General features: G+C 40.9%; 3 protein-coding genes across 12 annotated transcripts in view; all 3 read left to right on the top strand.

The window, feature by feature from the left end:
- LOC137135790 (uncharacterized) overlaps positions 1-22,771 on the top strand; it is a 191,457-nt gene that overhangs the window by 88,209 nt on the left and 80,477 nt on the right. Inside the window, exons 8-9 of one of the 10 annotated variants that reach the window (XM_067520379.1) lie at positions 34-1,239; positions 1,379-5,145. The exons of 8 other annotated variants lie outside the window; for them this stretch is intronic. In XM_067520379.1, the coding sequence (XP_067376480.1) occupies positions 34-1,239; positions 1,379-3,462 (3,290 nt within the window). In that variant the 3' untranslated portion in view covers positions 3,463-5,145. Of the gene's footprint in view, positions 1-33; positions 1,240-1,378; positions 5,146-22,771 lie in introns of those variants that run through there. One more of the 10 variants, XM_067520378.1, reaches the window with a different exon arrangement.
- Positions 7,855-12,331, top strand: LOC137135798 (sialidase-3-like). The gene is made up of 2 exons (XM_067520387.1): positions 7,855-10,899; positions 10,997-12,331. Exons 1-2 carry the CDS (start codon positions 10,684-10,686, stop codon positions 11,957-11,959), a joined length of 1,179 nt encoding a protein of 392 aa, XP_067376488.1. The 5' UTR covers positions 7,855-10,683; the 3' UTR covers positions 11,960-12,331.
- On the top strand, positions 20,768-22,472 carry LOC137135797 (sialidase-3-like). The gene is made up of 2 exons (XM_067520386.1): positions 20,768-21,040; positions 21,138-22,472. Exons 1-2 carry the CDS (start codon positions 20,822-20,824, stop codon positions 22,098-22,100), a joined length of 1,182 nt encoding a protein of 393 aa, XP_067376487.1. The 5' UTR covers positions 20,768-20,821; the 3' UTR covers positions 22,101-22,472.

Below are 22,771 nucleotides of genomic sequence, written 5' to 3'. Positions count from 1 at the left end.
AATAATGGTTTTTTCTCTGTTTTTGTGTTGTAGTCTCTGCACTCAGGATTGTGCTGTTGGGGAAAAGTGAAGACAAAAAGATAAAACTTGGTAACTTCATCATTGGACAAAAAGTTTTTCATTCATCAAGAAAAGACAGTATGAAATCAGTCAAACACTGTTCAGAGTGGAGAGGGAAACTTCTAACAGTGGTAAAAACCCCAGACATGTTCCGTCTGTCTGAGGAGACCCTGAGACAAGAGGTGGAAACATGCATGAATCTTTGTCCACCAGGACCAAATGTCCTGCTGCTGTTAGTGAAACCATCTGAGTTTAATAGAGAGGACAAACAAAAACTGCAGTTTATCCTGAGTTTGTTTGGTCAAGATGCCTTTAAATACTCAATGATCATAATGACAGACGATAAGAAAGCAGATTCCACTGTGAATCAGCTGCTTGAAGAATGTGGAGGAAGAAACTACAACATGTCTGACAGTCACCATGAGCAGTTAATGGAGAAGATTGAGTACATTGTACATGGAAACAAAGGAACCTTCCTCACCTTCACTGAAGACACCCTGAGACCAAATCCTGAACCCATCAAACCAGCTTTAAACCTGGTTCTGTGTGGGAGGAGAGGATCAGTGAAGACCTCAGCAGCCAAGGCCATTTTAGGTCAGACAGAGCTTCATTCAGCCTCCAACTCATCAGAGTGTGTTAAAAATCAGGGAGAGGTGTGTGGACGTTGGGTTTCCCTGGTGGAGCTGCCTGCCTTGTATGGAAAACCTCAGGAGACAGTGATGGAGGAATCATTCAGGTGTATCTCCCTCTGTGATCCTGAGGGGGTCCATGCCTTCATCCTGGTCCTACCTGTGGGTCCCCTCACTCATGAAGACAAGGGAGAGTTAAAGACCTTCCAGAACACATTCAGCTCTCGAGTCAATGACTTCACCGTGATTCTGTTCACTGTGGACTCAGATCCTACAGCTCCAGCTGTTGTTAACTTTCTACAGGGAAACAAGGAGATCCAGGATCTCTGTCAGAGCTGTGGAGGAAGATCTGTTGTTCTCAACATCAGGGAAAGACAAGAGGTCCCAAAGATGTTGGATACGATACTGAGAATCTACAAAGAAAAACTGTGGTGCTTCACAATTGGAATGTTTGTACATGCTCAAGTTGAAAAGATCACAGAACGAGATAAACAAATAATCAAACTACAGGCTGAACTTAATGACATGAAAACAAACCAAATTGGTTTCTGTAAGTACTTTAAATTCTTATTGTGGAATATAAATTAAATAATATTTAAAAAAATTTCTGTTATAAAACAGTCACTGGGCACTGTCTTACTACGTATTCCATTCCATTTGAGGTAACTTAAGTTGTTGTTATTCCACAGGTAATGATGAAGAACAAAGCTCAAAGTGTCTGAGGATTGTTTTGATAGGCAAGACTGGAAATGGAAAGAGTTCTTCAGGAAACACTATTCTAGGAGCAAAGGATTTTAAAGCTGAACCAAGCCAAACGTCAGTCACCAGATGTTGTTGCAAAGCAACTGGCAAGGTTGATGGTCGTCCCGTTGTTGTGGTTGATACCCCTGGTCTTTTTGATTCAACTTTGTCCCATGAAGAGGTTAATGAAGAAATGGTGAAATGTATCAGTCTTCTGGCTCCAGGACCACATGTCTTTCTATTGGTGGTAAAAATTGGCAGATTCACTCCAGAGGAGAAGGAGACGTTGAACTTAATCAAAAAAACGTTTGGGAAAAATTCTGAAAAGTTCACCATTATTCTTTTAACTGGAGGAGATGATGTGGAGGATGCTAATTTGTCAATGGAAGAATACATTAAAACGAAATGTGATGATTCCTTTAAGAAGCTGATCACTGACTGTGGAGGAAGATACCATGTGTTTAATAACAAAGATAAACACAATCGCACACAAGTCCCTGAGCTGATATCAAAGATCGATACAATGATGAGGAAAAATGGAGGCGGCTACTTCACCAATGAGATGCTGCAAGAGGCTGAAGCTGCAATAAAGAAAGAAATGAAGAGAATCCTGATGGAGAAGGAGGAAGAGATGAAGAGAGAGAGGGAGGAACTAAAAAATAAACATGAAGAAGAAATACAAAAAAGTAATAGAAAAATTGAAGAGCAGGAAGCAAAACTTGAACAGGAGAGAAAACTGAGAGTAACCCAGCTTCAGGAAAAGGAGGAAAATATAAAGAAGGAGCGTGAACAGAGAAAGAGAGAACAGAAAATTAGAGATGATGAAGTTAGGAGAAAGAAACAAGAGGAAGAAATTGAACGTGAAGAGTGGAAACAAAAAATCAAAGATTTGGAGGCTCAAATAAAATTTGAGTCAGAGTCAAAGGAAACAATTGACAACCAGTTGGTGCAGATTAAAGAAACCATGAAGCAAAAAGAGGCCTGGGAGAGGGAAAAAAGCAAGTCATGGGAAGAGCAACTTAAAGTGGCTGAACAGAGACGACTCGAGGAACAGTCAATACTTAGAAAACTTCAAGATGATTACGAGCAAGCAAAGGAAAAATATGAAAAAAAAGGAAAGGAACACAGAGATAGAATTGAGAAAGAGGAGACTGAGCGAAAAGCATTAGAGGAAAATTATAAGACTCATTTGGAAGAGATAACAAATAAATATGAAGAAGAGGCCAGAAAGCAAGCTGAAAAATACAATGACTTCAAAAATAAATCAGAAAAGGACTACGCAGCTCTGATTGAAAAACACATGGGAGAAGTGAGGAGTCTGAAGGAACAGCATGACGAAAACATGCAGGAGAAGCAGAAGGAATACGAAAGGTTAACTGATCTGTCAGCACACACAGAAAAAAATCTAAAACAGGAAATAGACGAACTGCAGGACAAACATAAAGGAGAACTGACTGACTTGGTACTGCTACTTCTTTCCCAAAAGAAAGAATATAGGAAGGAAATGACAGCACTGAAGGAAAGACATAAAATAGAGATGGTTAATCTTGAAAAAGATCTTGTAACCCAAAACAAAAAAGAAGAGAAGGAACAAATGGATAAATTAAAACAAAAACACAGTCAAGAAAAGAAAAACTTTGAGAAGGAAGATCTGACCCTCGAGCAGCAAATAAAAGGGTCTGAGTTAGAAATCAGACAAAACACAGAAATTAATAATTTAAAACAAAATGTTGTGAAACAGTATAAAAAAAATTGTAAGGAACAAATTGACAAATTACAGAATCATCAGAAACAACAAATGGATGAACTCAGACAGAAAATTTTAAAACGAAATAACAAAATACAGAAAGAAAAAATAGACGAATTACAGAAGGAACATGATAAAGAGATGAAGGACTTACTGATGAAACAAGATGAGGTCGAGCAGAAGGAAGAAATAGATGAACTACGGAAAAAACACAACAAAGAAATGAAAGATCTGAAAGAAAAACTTTTGACACCAGAGGAGGAAGGGTTTTGTTCAATCGCATAAGATATTGGCCTGAAAACCCAGTCTGATCTACTGTTTGTATTCTTTAGTAATGGTTAGCCCCTTTAATTGTAACTATCTTTTATCATTTGCATACAAATATATTAATATAACAGAATAAGCCTCTTATTGGTTCACATAATACAGCATCTAGTTCTGGGGTTAATTAAATGCTAACAACCAAAATATATCTGCTATTGAACATTTTAAAACGACAGGACTGATAGTAGATCCCTACCTAAATATGTAACTAATTGTAATTGCTCGGTTGCCTTTTTTCATGAGCAAATACATTTTACAAAAGATATTTCTGGCAGGTAATTACACCGTACCAATGGCATAAATTCAGCTACAGTAGATTTGCGTTTGTCATGTAATTTTAGAAGTATTGCTTTGTTTGCAGTTGTTTATAATTTAGTGTTTATTAATTACTGCATTTCCATGTATTCAGATGTTTTGTGTTTGTTTTTTGCAAAATGAACACTTGTTTCACTCTTAATTGCTATAAAACTACTTTAGACAGTAAATCTATGATTCTCCTAAAGTCATCCTACCAGCAGGAGGTGATACAATGGGATTTAATTGTCACATTTTGTTCTTATCATGTGTTGTATTCATTGTTTTTAAAGTTTATTATTTTAGGTAGATTTTTGCACTGTGTCTAAAAACAATTACCTGGAGATTAAATCAGGCGTAAGGTGTCAACAATGCTGACCATCAGACTTTTACCCTGCTGGTTTAAGTCTGATGGAATTAAAGACAGAATTACCCACTGTGTTCAACTGAGATATTTTATCCCCTCCACCCTTGATGCCAGGTAGTTATAAATACATTTCTCATACAAAAATGATGGAGTTGATCACAATATGATTGGAATGGTTCCTGATTGCCTAATGGTTGTAGCCTTTCTGTGTGGAGTTTGCATGATCTCCCCGTACTTGCGTAGGTTTCCTCCCACAGTTTAAAGTCATGCATGTTAGATTAACTGTTGAATCTAAAATTGCCCGTAGGGGTGAATGTGAGTGTCCATGGTTGTCTGTATGCATATGTCTCTGTGGCCCTGAGAGAGACTGGCGACCTGCCCAGGATGGACCCTGCCTCTCGCCCGATGAAAGTTGAGATAAGCTCCAGCCCCCTGTGACGCAAATGGGATAAGTGATGGATGGTTCCTAACTGGTACTAAAAGACCAAAACTACAGAATGATGTTACCTAGTTATTTTGTTTGTTTTTTAATACAACAATATCAATGTTTTTGTTTTCCAATATTTGATTTTGATATTAATATTTCCCAATATTCAATCCATATCTTGTAAACTTATCTTTCCTAATCTGTTATATTTCTACTTAAATCAATTACAGGAAAACCGGACTGGCTTGATCTGTGTCACAGCTTAGCCAAGAATATTAACACACCTGGAAATTACAGCACAGTAGTAGTGGGTGGTTTTTGACAATCTGGTCACTATGTGCCAGCAAACAGACTTATTGCTGAAAGTACAGGCATCATCATTAATAAATGTTGCTCGGTTAAATGTTTGTTTGGCAAGTAAGAAATCATCAGCTACTGTAAATAGAATTGGTACAAGAGCTATAATGAAAATAATTATTAGTGATAGTTGAATAAAAATCAGGGAGCTCCATCAGCCAACTACAAAAGTAAAACCTTGCTTTTTGCATTAAAGTACAGATAATAATGATACAATATTAAAATGTGAACTGCAGACATTTTTCTGCATTGAGTGTTTTTTTAAATAACTTATGATAATAATTTAGTGACATATTTTTAAATAGACTAGCAATTCAGAATTCTTCCACGTATTCTATTTTAAATACAGTTATTAACTTTAAAACAATAAATGCTGATACTTCTACTTTTCCTTTGGGCTGTTCCCTATCAGGGGTCTCCACAGTGAATCATGTGCCTCCATCTAACTCTGTCCTCTGCATCCTCTTGTCTCACACCAACTAACTTCATGTCCTCTCTCACTACATCCATAAATCTCCTCTTTGCTCTTCCTCTAGACCTCCTGCCTGGCAGCTCCAACCTCAGCATCATTTCTCCTTCTCTTCTAACTAACATCCTACCTGTGGGGCATAACCACTAACAACACTGAACATTACGCCTTCAATTTCCAGCTTCAGACTCATCAACCTGTCTGATACTCTTTTCACCTCTAGAACGTTCTTCACAAACATGTCCACCTTCCTTCTCTGCATCATGTCAATCAACTCTCTATCCTTCCCTGTCATAGTCCCAACACTCAAAGTCTCTACTGTCATTCCTACATTCTTAGCTTTCCTCTCTCTGCCTACGAACACACCTTCCTCCTCTCCTTCTTCGTCTTCGACTAACAGTAGTCAAATTTCCACCAGTATCCTATAGGTCAACAGCACCGGTGGCGGTGGTTGTTAACTTGGGCACCGAATGATCCGGTATGGAAGTCAGATTCTGTGTGAAAGTCATGGTTGCACGGTTGCATTAATTTACAAAAAACCTTATTTGATAAAAACAAAATATAATTATAATGTAAATATATAAACAGTTACACTGTTTATATATTTACATATTTACAAGTCTAACAAATTAGCCACTTTAGAGTTTTTATATTTAACTCAATCTACTTCTGTGTTTCTTAATTGCATCCAGCTCAGACTAAGTGATTCTAGTTCCCAACTGGTTTCTACAGGTCATGTGAGAGAATGTAACGAGGAAGTGAAGAGTCTGAAGTGTGGAAGAGAGTAAAGACCTGCTGAAGGAAGCTGTCAGTCTCCAGCTGCATCTTCCTGGTTTTCAGTGATTCAACCACAACACACTGATCCCACATTATACATCTGTAGTCTGAGTTAAAACAGATACCTACCAAAGCCTTTTAGTATAAAATGTGTTATTTGTGTTTAAGTGATTAACATCATCTCAGCCTGTTTCTTTGCACAGAAAACAGAACTTACAGTAAAATCCAGGTTAATGTGATGATTGTAGCATCTCAGCCTCGACTTAAAGCCACTGAGCATCACCAAAGACTGAGAAAAGGAAGTGACACACTTGCAGCTGATCAACCAGAAAGCAGCTGTCTAGTTGGAGCAAACTGAGATTCTGCAGAGTCCTTTAGCTCTTTAGTCATCGATCATTTGATCGTTCACTGGTTCTGGTATCAACACCCAGAGAGGAGACTTCAGGTGAAAACTACATGAACCATCAACCATTACAAGACCTGATGAAAATGTGCAGATACAAATACTTGAAGAGGAAGAACCTTGAACTTCGAGAGCTGTTATCACACTTGAGTTAAATTGTGAAAGAGAACTTTACAGAATATCAGAGCTGTGATGTGTTTGACGATGGTGATTTAGGATTAATCATGAGACCAAATCCTGAACCCATCAAACCAGCTTTAAACCTGGTTCTGTGTGGGAGTAGGTGTAACCCGGTTGCACAGGTAGGGTTAAAATATAAATAGGTAGAACAAAATGTTCATTCAAAAATCAACTTCATGTTGATGTTTGTTCTTAGTTTATGTTACCATCAAAATTTATATAGGCAAGTTAATTTATTTTTATGACCGGAAGTTTTACAGTGCAGTTTCCGTCCGAGAGAGGGCACACACGAGAGAAAGCGCAGGCACGAGAGAGAGAAGCGAGCATGGCTCACGTACTTTGTTGAGTTGGGGAAGTGTTAATGATATTTATATAAAGGGAACAATTGGAGTCCGAAAATCCTAAAAAAGGAAACGGAAAGAGGGGAGTTTTCATTTAGAAGCTGCTGAATGTCAGGAGCCCCGTTGTCATCGGGTTAACGAAAACTTCTTTTGTCTCGGTCAAGTTTTTTTTATTGGAGTGAGAACCATCTGGAAATTCCAGCAAAGAAGACCTAGAGATTCCATAGATGAGCCTCCCATTGGATCTTCAGGAACCCAGCATCCTCACGGCCGCTGCATAGTTGGATGAGTGGTCTGCGTATGGTGGGATTGTTCCAGTCAGTGGAGCAATACACAGTTGAACACCCCACCAGGGTGCAACCCAGAAAAGAGTGATCCATCAGAACTGACAGGTCAGACTTTATACTGAAATCTACCAACAGACTAATTCACAGACTTTGACTTGATTTTAGTAGAAGACTACTTTGGAAAACCTCCAAAAGGAAAACATTCTAAATTTAACAAAGTGATCACTAATTGAAAAAACACTATTAAGGACTATTGTTTTTTGGTTAAAGGGCCCAATTTTATTTTCTGTAAATATATTTTGTCATTGTATTGTTGTATATGTATATAAGTTAAACTAGAGTTCCAGTTGGCAAATTCATTGATGTCTCATGTTTGGTGATTGTTGCACTGACGCTTGGCTCCTTTCAAACTTAGAAGGAGGTGTATTACTCGAGTGGGTTACATAGAGGATTACTAAAGACCTCAGCAGCCAAGGCCATTTTAGGTCAGACAGAGCTTCATTCAGCCTCCAACTCATCAGAGTGTGTTAAAAATCAGGGAGAGGTGTGTGGACGTTGGGTTTCCCTGGTGGAGCTGCCTGCCTTGTATGGAAAACCTCAGGAGACAGTGATGGAGGAATCATTCAGGTGTATCTCCCTCTGTGATCCTGAGGGGGTCCATGCCTTCATCCTGGTCCTACCTGTGGGTCCCCTCACTGATGAAGACAAGGGAGAGTTAGAGACCTTCCAGAACACATTCAGCTCTCAAGTCACTGAATTCACCATGATTCTGTTCACTGTGGACTCAGATCCTACAGCTCCGACTATTGTTGAGTATATTAGGAGAGACAGAGACATCCAGGATCTACTTAGAGCTATGGAGGAAGATATGTTTAAAACAATCTAAATAGAAACCTTGCAGTTACAAAACTGTAACAGTAGTAACTGAGCAGTAACGTTACAAACTGTGGTTTCATGGATCTGTTGACAATATTAATCTCAATGGTTTTAAATGTGCAAAGGCTTCAGTTCATTGAAGGGAAACATGCAGATGATGGTTTGCAGTAACTTTGCACCTTTATCATAATTTGTAATGTACACATCCAAATTGTTAGGCAGAGATTACCTGTAGGTCCAGCTGTTATTACAGAAGTCCTTTCAAATGACAGGTCCAAAGGACAGACGTCTCATTTCCCTTGCAAAGTGACTCCTCGTGTCCTCTCTCCTTTCATTTCCTCACATATTACAAGGGAGGGTGGCCAGAGGAAACAATTGTGACCTCTATAGGTCAGGGGGTGTTTTTTTGGGTCTACCTGGACTGGCTCAAGCCTCCAGACCTTTGATAGCAAGCGACCTCAAACCTTCATCTGAATCAGTCTTTAAGTGACGTGAAACCGTCTGTCCTCCAGAATTTAGATTAAAATAAACGTAAGTAAAATTGTTGGATTTATCGGAATGTCTGAGATCTAACGAAGAAAAAAATCTGAAAAGTTTTTGTTTATGTATTTGAGCTTAATAGTTTATGGAAACACAAACTTTACCTGAGTGTTTTGTGTTATTGGTATCATTGCGTCCTAGCTGAACCTTTATCTTCTGAATGGGAGTTAGTTTCTATAGTCCACATGTTTTCTCCCATATGCTACATATTGTACATATCGATATACAAACCACTTTAAACATAGTGGTTTATTTCATCAAGATGGATCCAGTCAAGGTAGAGGTGAGAGACTGGTCCATTCATAAGAAACAGGCCTAGAGAGAGAGGCCTGATGGGCCTTTTGTTTTTAACTCTTTTACATCTTCCTGTCCTACTGTTCCCACTCCAACAATAGCAAGTCTGATGCCTTGGTGCATAATTTTCATCTCCCTGAAGAAGAGGAGACTCCAGAAATGATCTTGCCTCCTACATGTGATAGGAATCGACATTGAGGAGGAAGTTCTCCAGGCAAAACCCCAGCTCCACCTGCTTGTCTAATCTATAGTTTCCAGATCATCTTTTCATCAGGGTCCTGCAATGGTGCCATAGCTATCACTTGTCCTGTCATCCTGGTATCTACTGCAGTCTATTTGTGGTTGAACAATGCTTCCGGTGGCTTATGAAATCAGACACTTGTGTGCTTGCCCAACTTGTTCTGAAGCAACCCCCCCCTCCAGAAACCTCTGCGTGGACTCCTTCATCCTTTGCCCACTCTCTAGACACCCTGGTCAAATCTCTGTCTAGGCTTTGTGACAGGTTTACCTCCTCCCTCAGGAAACACAGGTTTTCCCAGATAGCACAGTTGCTTCCAGTCCCCAACCTTCCCACCGTCAAACAAAATGCCAAGAACATGATCCAGCACATTTTTCAGCCTTCACAGCCTCCCCTGCAACATCGTCTCAGATCCCATCCCCAGCTTAAAGCCTAATTTTGGGCAGAATTCTGCAAGTTGCTCAGCATCTCCATTAATTTGTCCTCAAGTTTCCACCCACAGTCTAAAGCTCAGTGAGAGAGATAACATCAGGATCTAGAGAGAGGGCTATGCCTCCTCTGCTCCCAGGACCCTGTGGGCCATTAATGTGGTCTGGATTGAGTAGGCCCATAACGCCCTTTCATCCTATGCCACAGGGTTGATCCCCTTCCAGACTGTCTATGGTTACCAGCACCCGCTATTTGACATACAAGAAACTGAAGCCAAGCACCTATACGAACATGTCACAACCTCAGGACAGAGCAGGTCTACCACCCCTCCTTTGGGCCACCATCTCACCCCTTCATGCCCCACTCTTCTTCACTGCTTTTCTCCAGTAAACCATCATTTGTTGTGTGTGTGAGCAGTAATGTTAAAAAGTGTGGTTTCGTGGATCTGTTGATTCCAAAGGTTTTAAATGTGCAAAGGCTTCTGAAACAGTTCATTTAAGGGAAACATACAGAGATGATGGTTTACAGTACTTATGCACCTTTATTATAATTTGCAATGTACATGTCACTATCAGCACAGATCCAAATTCTAAGGCAGAGAGCATCTGTAAGTCCAGCTGTTATCACAAACGGAAGTCCTTTCAGGTGGCAGGATATCAGGAAGTTTCTCCTCCTATTCTCTTTCCTTTCATTTTCTCACATCTTCCAACATGGTTTTGCATATTTCAGCTGTGCATCAATGGCTCACTTGTAAAGAGGTTTATCTCCAAACATTAGATTAGTTTTATTTTGTGCATTAACTTCTCCTCCCTCACACCCAGTCTGGCACTATAAAAACCCCAGCAGGCAACATTTAAGCGTCGTTGATGACGAACCTGTCTGTTTGACACACAGACAGCAACTATGGCCAACAAACCATCTGATCCTGAACTGAAGACTATCTTTGAATCCAATGAGAAAGAGGGTCGTGTCTACAGGATTCCTGCTCTTTTCTACCACAGAGAAAAAAAAATCCTTTTGGCCTTTGCTGAGAAGCGAAAAACAAAAGATGATGCCCACACATTTGCTCTGGTCATGAAGAGAGGAAAAGAGAACAAGGAGAAAGTATGGGAATTTGAGGTAATGATCCTATGCAAATGTTTAATTACTATGTTACTTGTAAATATATTATTTTCATTTTCATCCATCCAATTTTTTATTATTTCATCTTTTCTAGGAGCCAGAAAGAGAACTGGTGAAAAAGGCCGATCATGGAGACCGTCCTATGAACCCCTGTCCAGTGTTTGAGAAAAACAGCAAAAGCCTTTTACTGTTTTTCATCTTTGTTGAAGGCGACGTCTCAGAGAAAAAGCAGATAAAAAACTACGACAACAAGGCTCGTCTCTGCTACATCGAGTCCACTGATGCAGGAAACAGCTGGAGTGAAGTGAATTATCTGTCAGAAAAACAGAAAGAAATTGAGACTGAAAGTAAGACCTGGGCCACATTTGCTGTTGGACCCGGACATGGTCTTCAAGCACACGATGGTACGTTGATTGTTCCAGTTCATGGTTATTATTCTTCATGCTGTTGTCGGAGTTGGTGTTGTTATTTCACCTATCAATATGCATTCAGTCTGTATAGTAAGGATCAGGGAAAAATATGGAAGTTTGGCAAAATGCTTCAGACAAACTCAGGTGAATGTCAGATGGCAGAGTTTTTTGATGATGGAGACAAAAGTGTTATCTACTGCAACGCTCGTACTGTAGGAAGTTATCGAGTTGAAGCTGTCAGTCAGGATGGTGGAAATGAGTTTAAGCCCCTTGTTTCTGCTGATAAACTGGTGGAAACATGCACAGGTTGTCAGGGAAGTGTGGTTTCCTTTCCACCTCCAGATGAAGGTCAGGACCAAAAGCCAAAGTGGCTGCTCTACAGTCACCCAACTGATACGTGCAGGAAAGATTTAGGAGTTTATCTGAATGAATCCCCACATGATTCAACTACATGGAGCAAACCCTGGATCATCAACCGTGGACCCAGTGGTTACTCAGACCTGGTCTACATGGATGATGGCTGGTTTGCTTGTCTGATGGAGTGTGGAGAGAAGAGTGAAATAGAGCAGATAGCTGTGAAGGTTTTCAGCTACCATGAAGTCAAGCAAGGTATAGAGAAGGAGGAGGTGACATCATGTTGTCCATGATCCATCTTCTGAGAAATTGCCTCCACCCAGTTTTACATAAAAAAACATTTTGTTTTTCTTAAGTTACACCCTGGATTTGAAGTATTTGTCTGTGGCTGTTGTTTCTTTCTGTTTTTTTGTCCTCATATGAGACTTTACAGTAAAATAACCTGTTAATACCAATGATTCATGATTTATAGTCAGCTATACTAAGTTCCATCCATTATAATTAATAGCCAAGTTTAAATACATTTCATTTACAGATGTTTACAATTTCATTTTGGTTTTTGCTCTAACAATTTTAAACATTTACTGTACTAACATCTGATATTGTACTTTGTAATGTAAGAATGAAAAGATGCAGTATTTACACCGTGTGAATAAAACCAGGTTTGTGACAAATTAAAGGAATTGTTAGAGCTGCTTTGTTGTTTGGAAATTTATGCTTCAAAAATAACTTTAGTTTTTAACAAATACAACAGAGCCTCCTCTGAAACTAGTAACAAGAAAAATCAAATCAAATAATAAAAGTAGCTGTTATTCATCAACTGCACATCACTAAAATGCAACAAAACCTGGTTCATGTTTGATCTGCACACAGTTTCAAAGTAGTTAAAATGAGTGTGTTCACGTTCTAATAATCCACATAGAGCGTCAGTAGGAATCTATGGGCTTTGTGCACAGATAGAAACCAGGTGCTGCTCAGACGTCTGTCCCCTTTTTGTCCTCTGACTTCACAAATGCTCTTGTTATGGAACAGAGTTTTGTCTGATGGCATCAACCTCTGCCCCTCCACAGTGAGCAGTATCCTGCAGAGCAGCCCCCACATGTGTCTCTGGACCGAAACCTGGGACTCATAATAAGATATTAGATGGAGTGAAAGGGAAACACAGAGCTGTGCTGTGCTGAGCTCTTCTTCCCCTCTGTCCTTCCACATTGCTGCTGGTTCGGTTCTGACCTGCTCAGCGTTTGTGCTCAAGCGTTGATCATCATTAAACACAGACTCTCTGTATGTAATGAGCCACTTTAAACAACATGAATGTTTAAAGTGAATGAACTCAGTCCAGAATGTTCCAATAACAAATTACAAATCTCCCAGAAGCAGGAAACATGTGTGTTCTGTGGAAATTCAACATTAACTGGAATTTTTTTTTTTTTTTTGTCCTTTCGGCTTATCCTGTGAGTTCAGTGTTGCCACAGCGGATCATTATCCACATGTTGATTTGGCACAGTTTTTACACCGGATGCCCTTCCTGACGCAACCCTCCCAAATTTCTACCAGGCTTGGACCAGCACTGCACAGCTGGGGAGGGGAATGGGCTGTTAGGGGTTCAGTGTCTTGCCCAGAGACACTTTGACATATAGCCAGGGGCCGGGAATCGAACTACTCACCTTGTGGTCCGTGGATGACTGCCCTTACCAACTGAGCTACAGCGGCCCCCTCAACATTAACTGGAATGAAGTTGGATAAAGAGGAAGACAAATCTGCCAAAAAACACGTTAAAATATAAAATCAGGATTTAATGATGAAACAAACTGTATGAAAATGTAATGAAATAGTTTGAAGTACTTTCCATTTTGTTATATAAAAGATAAGATCCAAAATCATCTGCACCATGTAAATACGTGGACTGGTCCCCACAGACATCTGCTGTCCATCTGTGTGATCTAGGAAACTCTACAGCAGTAATGAGAGAAGTGACTGAGGGTCTAATTATCAGGAAGACAAACTTGTAAACACAGCTTCTCTAGAACATGGAACATGAAAGTCAGTAATGTCAGCAAATAATAACAATATAGAATAAACAACTGTAGTGTTTTTGAAGTGAAATTATTAGTAGTATTACTATTAATAAAAGCTGCAGTAATATCATTCCATTAATTTAACACATCAAGTCGGCCTGTAACAATATGTCTGTCTCATGGAGCCTGACTGAGATATTTTGTGTTGCTGTTTCCCACATCAACAAGGAACTTTCTGTCCCACATTTAAGCAGAAGTTAAGTCCTAGTCTTATAAAAATATAACTATGGGATCATAGCAATGAACAAATCTGTAATGCACGACCAGTGTATGTGGAGACATGAGCTAATGTTGTTAGGATTGAATAAAGTTATAGATATGTAGGTATCAGCTTTATGCCATGAGCTGATCACAACACCTGTAAAACTGTCTGAATGATAACTGACAACAATCAGAAGTGAATATTTTGGATGTTAGTGGCGACTGTGGAGCAAGAGGTGTGAATGGTAAATGTTCTGCACTTAGCACTTTTCTACCTATTGACACTCAAAACGCTTTACACTGCTTCTTATTCACCCACACACACACACACACACACACACACACACACACACACACACACACACACAGATGTAGGAGCTGCTATGCAGCTGGCCAACGCTCACCGGGAGCAACTAAGTTGGGTTCAGTCTCTTGCTCAAGGACACTTTGACATGTTACTGGAGGAGCTGGGATCAAACCAACAACTGCAACATTGGTGGACGACCGCTCTACCTTCCTGCACCATTACCACATAATGTCTAAACTAATCATTACCTAATGTAAAACACTGTTTTTTGATCGTCAGACATGATGGACAGACCTGGAAACACTGGTTGTCACAGCTGTGAGGCTGATTCTTGTTGCCCTGGTGATCAGCTCTCTCTCCTCTCTACTCTGTTCTCTTCTCTGTCTCCTGGTCCCCAATCACCCTCACTCCATCCACCTGATGATAAGTATTGAGATGGCGCCGCGAATGGCAGCTACGGTGCTTAGCTCTCCAGTGTTTGTACTGTTTTTGTTTTGTTTTGTTTTTCCTGTTTTTTGCTACTCTAACATGATCAGTTTTACCAAGGACGAACTGCTGATCATCAGGCAGCACACTCCACAAAATCTTTTACCAGATTTCGAGTATTCAGACGTTTTGCTCAATGTTGTGGTCGGTGGAGCGGCTGCGCTGTATAGGCGCTCCAGGACGCGCAGACGGGGGAAGCGCGCTGGCGCTCTCGTGAAGCTCCGACAGCGCGGACTGAGAACGCCACTGCCTAGCATCCACCTGGCGAATCTTCGCTCTCTTCCCAACAAAACCGACGAACTTCTTCTGCTCTCCCGGACAAATAAGGACTTCTTCAACTCGGCTGTTTTGTGCTTCACGGAGACCTGGCTGAACGACGCCATTCCGGACAGCGTGTTAAGTCTGCCGGGCTTTCAGCTGTTAAGATCTGATCGCGACGCTGAATCAACTGGGAAATCGCGCGGCGGTGGGACGTGCTTCTACATTAACGACAGGTGGTGTTCAGATGTGACTGTGTTAAAGAAGATGTGCTGTTCCGATCTTGAAACACTCTTCATTAACTGTAAGCCGTTCTATTCACCGCGGGAGTTCTGCTCGTTCATTCTAGTCAGTGTTTATATCCCTCCGCAAGCGCACGTGAGTTCTGCTTTACAGTTACTCGCTGATATGATCACAGAGAGCGAGCAACAACACCCGGACTCTGTTTTAATCATTCCCGGGGACTTTAATAAAGCAATTCTCTCACGTGAACTGCCAAAATACAGACAGCATGTCACATGTCCCACCAGAGACAGTAACACATTGGATCACTGTTACACTGCAATAAAAGATGCATATCACTCTGTCCAACGGGCAACAACAAGCCATGGTTCACTGCAAAACTCAGCCAGCTCCGTCAGGCCAAAGAAGATGCTCGCAGAAATGGGGACAGGGTCTTGTACAAACAGGCCAAATACACACTGGAAAAGGAGATCAGAGTAGCGAAAAGGAATTATTCTGATAAACTTCGGAAACAGTTCTCCTCTAGCAACTCATCCTCCGTCTGGACAGACAGTTGTTGATTCTGTGGAGAATCAACAACTGGCAGACGATCTGAACGAGTTCTACTGCAGGTTTGAAAGATCATCATTCACACCTCCGGTAACCCCCGTCCCCCCCACACCTGAAATTCAGTTCAGTGAAGATGATGTGCGTCAGGTCTTCAGAAAGAACAAAAGAAGTAAAGCACCAGGCCCAGACGGTGTGTCATCAGCCTGTCTGAAAACCTGTTCTGAACAGCTGACCCCCATCTTCACACGGATTTTCAATAGATCAATGGAGCTGTGTGAAGTCCCAGCTTGCTTTAAACGCTCCACCATTTTTCCGGCCCCAAAGAAACCCAAAATCACTGGATTTAATGACTACAGACCCGTGGCTCTGACGTCTGTGGTCATGAAGTCATTTGAAAGACTGGTTTTGGCTTATCTGAAGGACATCACTGGACCCTTACTGGACCCCCTGCAGTTTGCTTACCGAGCAAATCGGTCTGTGAACGATGCGGTGAACATGGGACTACATTATGTTCTACAGCATCTGGACAGATCAGGGACTTATGTGAGGATCCTGTTTGTGGACTTCAGCTCTGCTTTTAACACCATTATCCCATCACTCCTCCAGCTCAAACTTACTCAGCTCTCCGTGCCCTCCTCTGTCTGTCAGTGGATCACCAGCTTCCTGACAGACAGACAGCAGCTAGTGAGGCTGGGTAAACTCTCATCCAGCACTCGCACCATCAGCACCGGCACCCCTCAAGGCTGTGTTCTCTCCCCACTGCTCTTCTCCCTGTACACCAACGACTGCACCTCTAAACACCCCTCTGTCAAGCTCCTGAAGTTTGCGGACGACACCACACTGATCGGCCTCATCCAGGACGGTGACGAGTCGGCTTACAGACTGGAGGTGGAACAGCTGGCCGTCTGGTGCGGCCTTAACAACCTGGAGCTCAACACGCTCAAGACAGTGGAGATGATCGTAGACTTCAGGAGAACCCCCCCTGCTCTCCCCCCACTCACCATCATGGACAGCACTGTGACTGCAGTGGAGTCATTCAGGTTCCTGGGCACCACAATCTCCCAGGACCTGAAGTGGGACATTCACATTGACTCCATTGTGAAAAAGGCCCAGCAGAGGTTGTACTTTCTTCGCCAGCTGAAGAAGTTCAACCTTCCACAGGAGCTGCTGAAACAGTTTTACTCTGCAATCATAGAGTCCGTCCTCTGCACTGCTATATCTGTCTGGTTCAGCTCAGCTACCCAGTCTGATCTCAGAAGACTACGGAGGGTAGTCCGGACTGCTGAGCGAATCATTGGTATAGCCCTCCCCAGTCTCCAAGAACTGTACTTATCCAGAGTGAGGAAAAGGGCAAAGAAGATCACTCTGGACCCCTCACATCCAGCACACTCTCTGTTTGAACTGTTGCCTTCTGGTTGACGCTACAGAGCCCTGAGTACCAGAACGACCAGACACAGGAACAGTTTCTTCCCTCAGGCAATCACCCTCATGAACACTTAACCATCACAGAACACATAACACTATTGCACATAAGCTAATTAAAATTCACACTCATTTACTTTTCAAGTTGCACACATTACTACTGTGTTCACATTTGTCAATTTTACATTTTGTTTAGCTTTTTGCATTTATCTTTATATTGTATATTATATATTATATTATATTATATTATATTATTGTATTGTATTGTATTGTATTGTATTTGTTCTTGTATTGTCACTGTCATTCTGTTGCACTGTGAAGCTTTGTCATCAAAACAAATTCCTAGTATGTGTAAACATGCCTGGCAATAAAGTTCATTCTGATTCTGATTCTAATATGCTCCCTTCACCTGTCCCTCTCTGCCCGATCGTCTTTCGCGTCTCTCTGGCCTAAAAATCTGTGAAGTAAATTCTAGTTCGAGTCGTCTGTTTTCTGTGATTTTGAGTTTTTTCTCTGAGTTTCTGTTTGTTACTTTGTTACTTCTCTCCCCAGCAGCTGTGTTTCTGAGGACGCCCGTCTATTTTTCTCCCAACCCAGAAAGTGATCTTTGTCCTCTCTGCATGCAAATCAGAACGTAGTGGATTATTATTTAAGAAGGGGATTTTGTAGGAGTCAGGGTTTGAGTCTCCTTCTCTCTGCATATTTTCAGTTGATACTTTCCTTTAAAAACCTTTAGAACGTGACACTGCTCCTATCAACCTGCACGATGTCTTGTTGTTGCTCTTTTCTCTCTTCACTTTCCACTCATCCCAACCGGTCAAGGCAGAGGCCGCCCACCCTGAGCCTGGTTCTGCTGGAGGTTAAAAGGAGGTTTTAAGGGAGTTTTTCCTCTCCACTGGTGCCTAGGGCTTGTTCAGGGGGAATTGTTAAATTGAATTGACAGGATAAAGTTAAGACATCTGTGTGTGATACAGGGTGGATGAGTTTTTAGCAAGTTTCTTGTTTGTCCTTCTGCTAGTTCAGCTAGCATCAGATACATGTGAGTTAGCAGCTTTAGAGTTTGCTTCATTAACGTTGGCTAAAATAAATCAGTGCTGTCCTGCCATGGGACTAATGTGGCAGTGGATTATTGTAACTCAGCTGAGTTAGTTTCAGTCTCCCTCCCACTGACATTCACCATTTCCTCAGGGGGATTAAACCAAAAGAGGAGAAGTTTTTGACCAGGATTTGGCATTTACGTCACATATAAGACAAATCTCTAGAACAGCCTTCTTCCACCTACGGAACATTGCTAAAATTAGAAGCATCCTGTCTCAAAGTGATGCCGAAAAACTGGTCCATGCATTTGTTACTTCTAGGTTGGACTACTGTAATTCCCTACTTCTGGGGTGTCCTAGTAACTCCCTAAAAAGCCTTCAATTAATCCAAAATGCTGCAGCAAGAGTGCTGACTGGATTAGGAAAGAGAGATCATATTTCACCTTCACTAGCTTCTCTTCATTGGCGTCCCATAAAATCTAGAATAGAGTTCAAAACCCTCCTCCTTACATACAAAGCTCTTAATGGTCAAGCTCCATCATATTTAAAAGATCTCATAGTTCTGTATCGCCCGATTAGACCACTTCGATCCCAAAATACAGGCCTACTTGTGGTCCCCAGAGTTTGCAAAAGTAGAATGGGAGGCAGAGCCTTTAGCTATCAAGCTCCTCTCCTGTGGAACCAGCTTCCAATCCAAAATGCGGGGAGCAGACACCCTCTCTACTTTTAAGACTAGGCTTAAAACCTTCCTTTTTGATAAAGCTTATAGTTAAACTGCTCACTCAACCTGAACTAGCTTTTCTCTATACATTTACTTGTCACCACTGTATACCATTAATTCTATATCCTACAACCTGTACGATGCTTTGTTGTTGCTTTTTTGTTGTTTTGTTGTTGCTTTTCTTGTTGTTTTGTTGTTGCTTTTTTGTTGTTTTGTTGTTGCTTTTCTTGTTGTTTTGTTGTTGCTTTTTGTTTTGTTGTTGCTTTTCGTTGCTCTTTTCTTTTCTTTCTCCACTTTCCACTCACCCCAACCGGTCAAGGCAGATGGCCGCCCACCCTGAGCCTGGTTCTGCTGGAGGTTTCTCCCATTAAAGGGAGTTTTTCCTCTCCACTGTTGCCTAGGGCTTGTTCAAGGGGGATTTGTTGGGTTGCTTCTACATACTTGTGTAGTCTGGACTTTATTCTGTAAAGTGCCTTGAGATGACTTTGTTGTAAATTGGCGCTATATAAATAAAGTTGAATTGAATTGAATTGAATTGAAGGGGTCTCCAGAACTTATAAGGGGCACAATAGAAGAAGAATTACAAACACTTGGAGGTCCTGACCTTCAGAAATGACTCATAAGACTCTTTGTGTAATTACAACAAGACCTGGTTACATAGAGATGGAGGATTTATTTTGTTTGAAGGAAAATATTTTTGTAACATAAGTTAAAATGTTTTTCCTGCAACTGGTAAATCAGAAATATCTTAATATGTAAGACTTTTGTCATAGCTCTTTGCTTTGATGTTTTCTCCTTGACTTAGAGTTTTGCTGCCTTGTATCTCACTTGTGTGTCGCTTTGGAAAAAAGCCTCTAAATGCTAAATGACTAAATGTAAATGTGTGTATTTTCAGAGTTTTCCTGTTCTATCCAGCAGGTGGATTCTAACATTATCTAATTAACTGAAGTCTGATTTAGAGCTTGTCTACTTTTTAAACCTTAAAATCCCAGCTCCACCTGCTTGTCTAATCAGCATCGTCTCAGATCCCAATTCCCAGTTTAAAGCCTAATTTTGCTCAGCATCTCCATTAATTTGTCCTCAAGTTTCCACCCACAGTCTAAAGCTCAGTGTGAGAGATAAAATCAGAATCTAGAGAGAGGGCTATGCCTCCTCTGCTCCCAGGACCCTGTGGGCCATTAATGTGGTCTGGATTGAGTAGGCCCATAACTCCCTTTCATCCTATGCCACAGGGTTGATCCGCTTCCAGACTGTCTATGGTTACCAGCACCCGCTATTTGACATACAAGAAACTGAAGCCAAGCACCTATACGAACATGTCACAACCTCAGGACAGAGCAGGTCTACCACCCCTCCTTTGGGCCACCATCTCACCCCTTCATGCCCCACTCTTCTTCACTGCTTTTCTCCAGTAAACCATCATTTGTTGTGTGTGTGAGCAGTAAAAGCAGTAACCAAAGGTTTTAAATGTGCAAAGGCTTCAAAACAGTTAATTTAGAGAAACATACAGAGATGATGGTTTACAGTACTTATTCACCTTGATTATAATTTGCAATGTACATGTAACTACTAGCACACATCCAAATTCCAAGGCAGAGAGCATCTGTAAGTCCAGCTGTTATCACAAACAGATGGCTTTTCAGGTGGCAGGATATCAGGAAGTTTCTCAGGAACTGTAAAGAGGTTTATCTCCAAACATTAGATTAGTTTTATTTTGTGCATTAACTCCTCCTCCCTCACAACCAGTCTGGCTCTATAAAAAACCCAGGAGGCAACATTTAAGCATCGTTGATGAGGAACCTGTCTGTTCTCCCTTCTTATCAACTGCTTGATCATTTGAAACACAGACAGCAACTATGTCCAACAAACCTTCATCTGATTCTGAACTGGAAAAGAGAGTTGTCTTCATTCCCATAGACAAGCATGTCTACAGGATTCCTGCTCTTGTCTACGACAGAGATGAAAAAATCCTTTTGGCCTTTGCAGAGAAGCGAAGAACAAAAGATGATGCCCACACATTGGCTCTGGTCATGAAGAGAGGAACAGTGAACGAGGATAAAACAGTGACATTTGAGGTAATGATCCTATGCAAATGTTTAATTACTATGTTACTTGTAAATATATTATTTTCATTTTCATCCATGCAATTTTTAATTATTTCATCTTTTCTAGGAGCCAGAAATAGAACTGCTGAAAAAGGCCGATCATGGAGACCGTCCTATGAACCCCTGTCCAGTGTTTGAGAAAAGCAGCAAAACCCTTTTCCTGTTTTTCATCTTTGTTGAAGGTGACGTCTCAGAGCACAGGCAGATAAGACACTACGACAACAAGGCTCGTCTCTGCTACATCAAGTCCACTGATGCAGGGAAAAGCTGGAGTGAAGTGATTCATCTGTCTGAAAATCAGGAAGAAATCCAGAAACAAATGAAGACCTGGGCCACATTTGCTGTTGGACCCGGACATGGTCTTCAAGCACACGATGGTACGTTGATTGTTCCAGTTCATGGTTATTCTTGCTGTGACTCGTGGTGTTACAGTAAATGTTGTAGCCCCACTCAGTATGCACTCAGTCTGTATAGTGAGGATCAGGGAAACACATGGAAGTTTGGTAGAAAGCTTCAGACAAACTCAGGTGAATGTGAGATGGCAGAGTTTTTTGATGATGGAGACAAAAGTGTTATCTACTGCAACGCTCGTACTGCAGGAGGTTATCGAGTTGAAGCTGTCAGTCAGGATGGTGGAAATGAATTCAAGCCCCTTGTTTCTGCTGAAAAACTGGTGGAAACCAGAGGAGGTTGTCAGGGAAGTGTGGTTTCCTTTCCACCTCCAGATGAAGGTCAGGACCAAAAGCCAAAGTGGCTGCTCTACAGTCACCCAACTGATACGTGCAGGAAAGATTTAGGAGTTTATCTGAATGAATCCCCACATGATTCAACTACATGGAGCAAACCCTGGATCATCAACCGTGGACCCAGTGTTTACTCAGACCTGGTCTACATGGATGATCGCTGGTTTGCTTGTCTGATGGAGTGTGGAGAGAAGAGTGAAATAGAGCAGATAGCTGTGAAGGTTTTCAGCTACCATGAAGTCAAGCAAGGTATAGAGAAGGAGGAGGTGACATCATGTTGTCCATGATCCATCTTCTGAGAAATTGCCTCCACCCAGTTTTACATAAAAAAACATTTTGTTTTTCTTAAGTTACACCCTGGATTTGAAGTATTTGTCTGTGGCTGTTGTTTCTTTCTGTTTTTTTGTCCTCATATGAGACTTTACAGTAAAATAACCTGTTAATACCAATGATTCATGATTTATAGTCAGCTATACTAAGTTCCATCCATTATAATTAATAGCCAAGTTTAAATACATTTCATTTACAGATGTTTACAATTTCATTTTGGTTTTTGCTCTAACAATTTTAAACATTTACTGTACTAACATCTGATATTGTACTTTGTAATGTAAGAATGAAAAGATGCAGTATTTACACCGTGTGAATAAAACCAGGTTTGTGACAAATTAAAGGAATTGTTAGAGCTGCTTTGTTGTTTGGAAATTTATGCTTCAAAAATAACTTCAGTTTTTAACAAATACAACAGAGCCTCCTCTGAAACTAGTAACAAGAAAAATCAAATCAAATAATAAAAGTAGCTGTTATTCATCAACTGCACATCACTAAAATGCAACAGAACCTGGTTCATGTTTGATCTGTACACAGTTTCAAAGTAGTTAAAATGAGTGTGTTCACGTTCTAATAATCCACATCGATCGTCAGTAGGAATCTATGGGCTTTGTGCACAGATAGAAAC

Source organism: Channa argus, chromosome 11 (genome assembly GCF_033026475.1).
Source record: "Channa argus isolate prfri chromosome 11, Channa argus male v1.0, whole genome shotgun sequence".
NCBI classification, from domain to species: Eukaryota; Metazoa; Chordata; class Actinopteri; order Anabantiformes; family Channidae; genus Channa; species Channa argus.
This window is presented reverse-complemented; position numbering and strand designations above follow the sequence as displayed.

Coding starts and splice junctions, on each gene's coding strand:
- LOC137135798 (XM_067520387.1), top strand. CDS start 10,684: ATGGCCAACAAACCATCTGATCCTGAACTGAAGACTATCTTTGAATCC. Junction 10,900..10,996: donor AGAAAGTATGGGAATTTGAG/GTAATGATCCTA, acceptor CATCTTTTCTAG/GAGCCAGAAAGAGAACTGGT.
- LOC137135797 (XM_067520386.1), top strand. CDS start 20,822: ATGTCCAACAAACCTTCATCTGATTCTGAACTGGAAAAGAGAGTTGTC. Junction 21,041..21,137: donor ATAAAACAGTGACATTTGAG/GTAATGATCCTA, acceptor CATCTTTTCTAG/GAGCCAGAAATAGAACTGCT.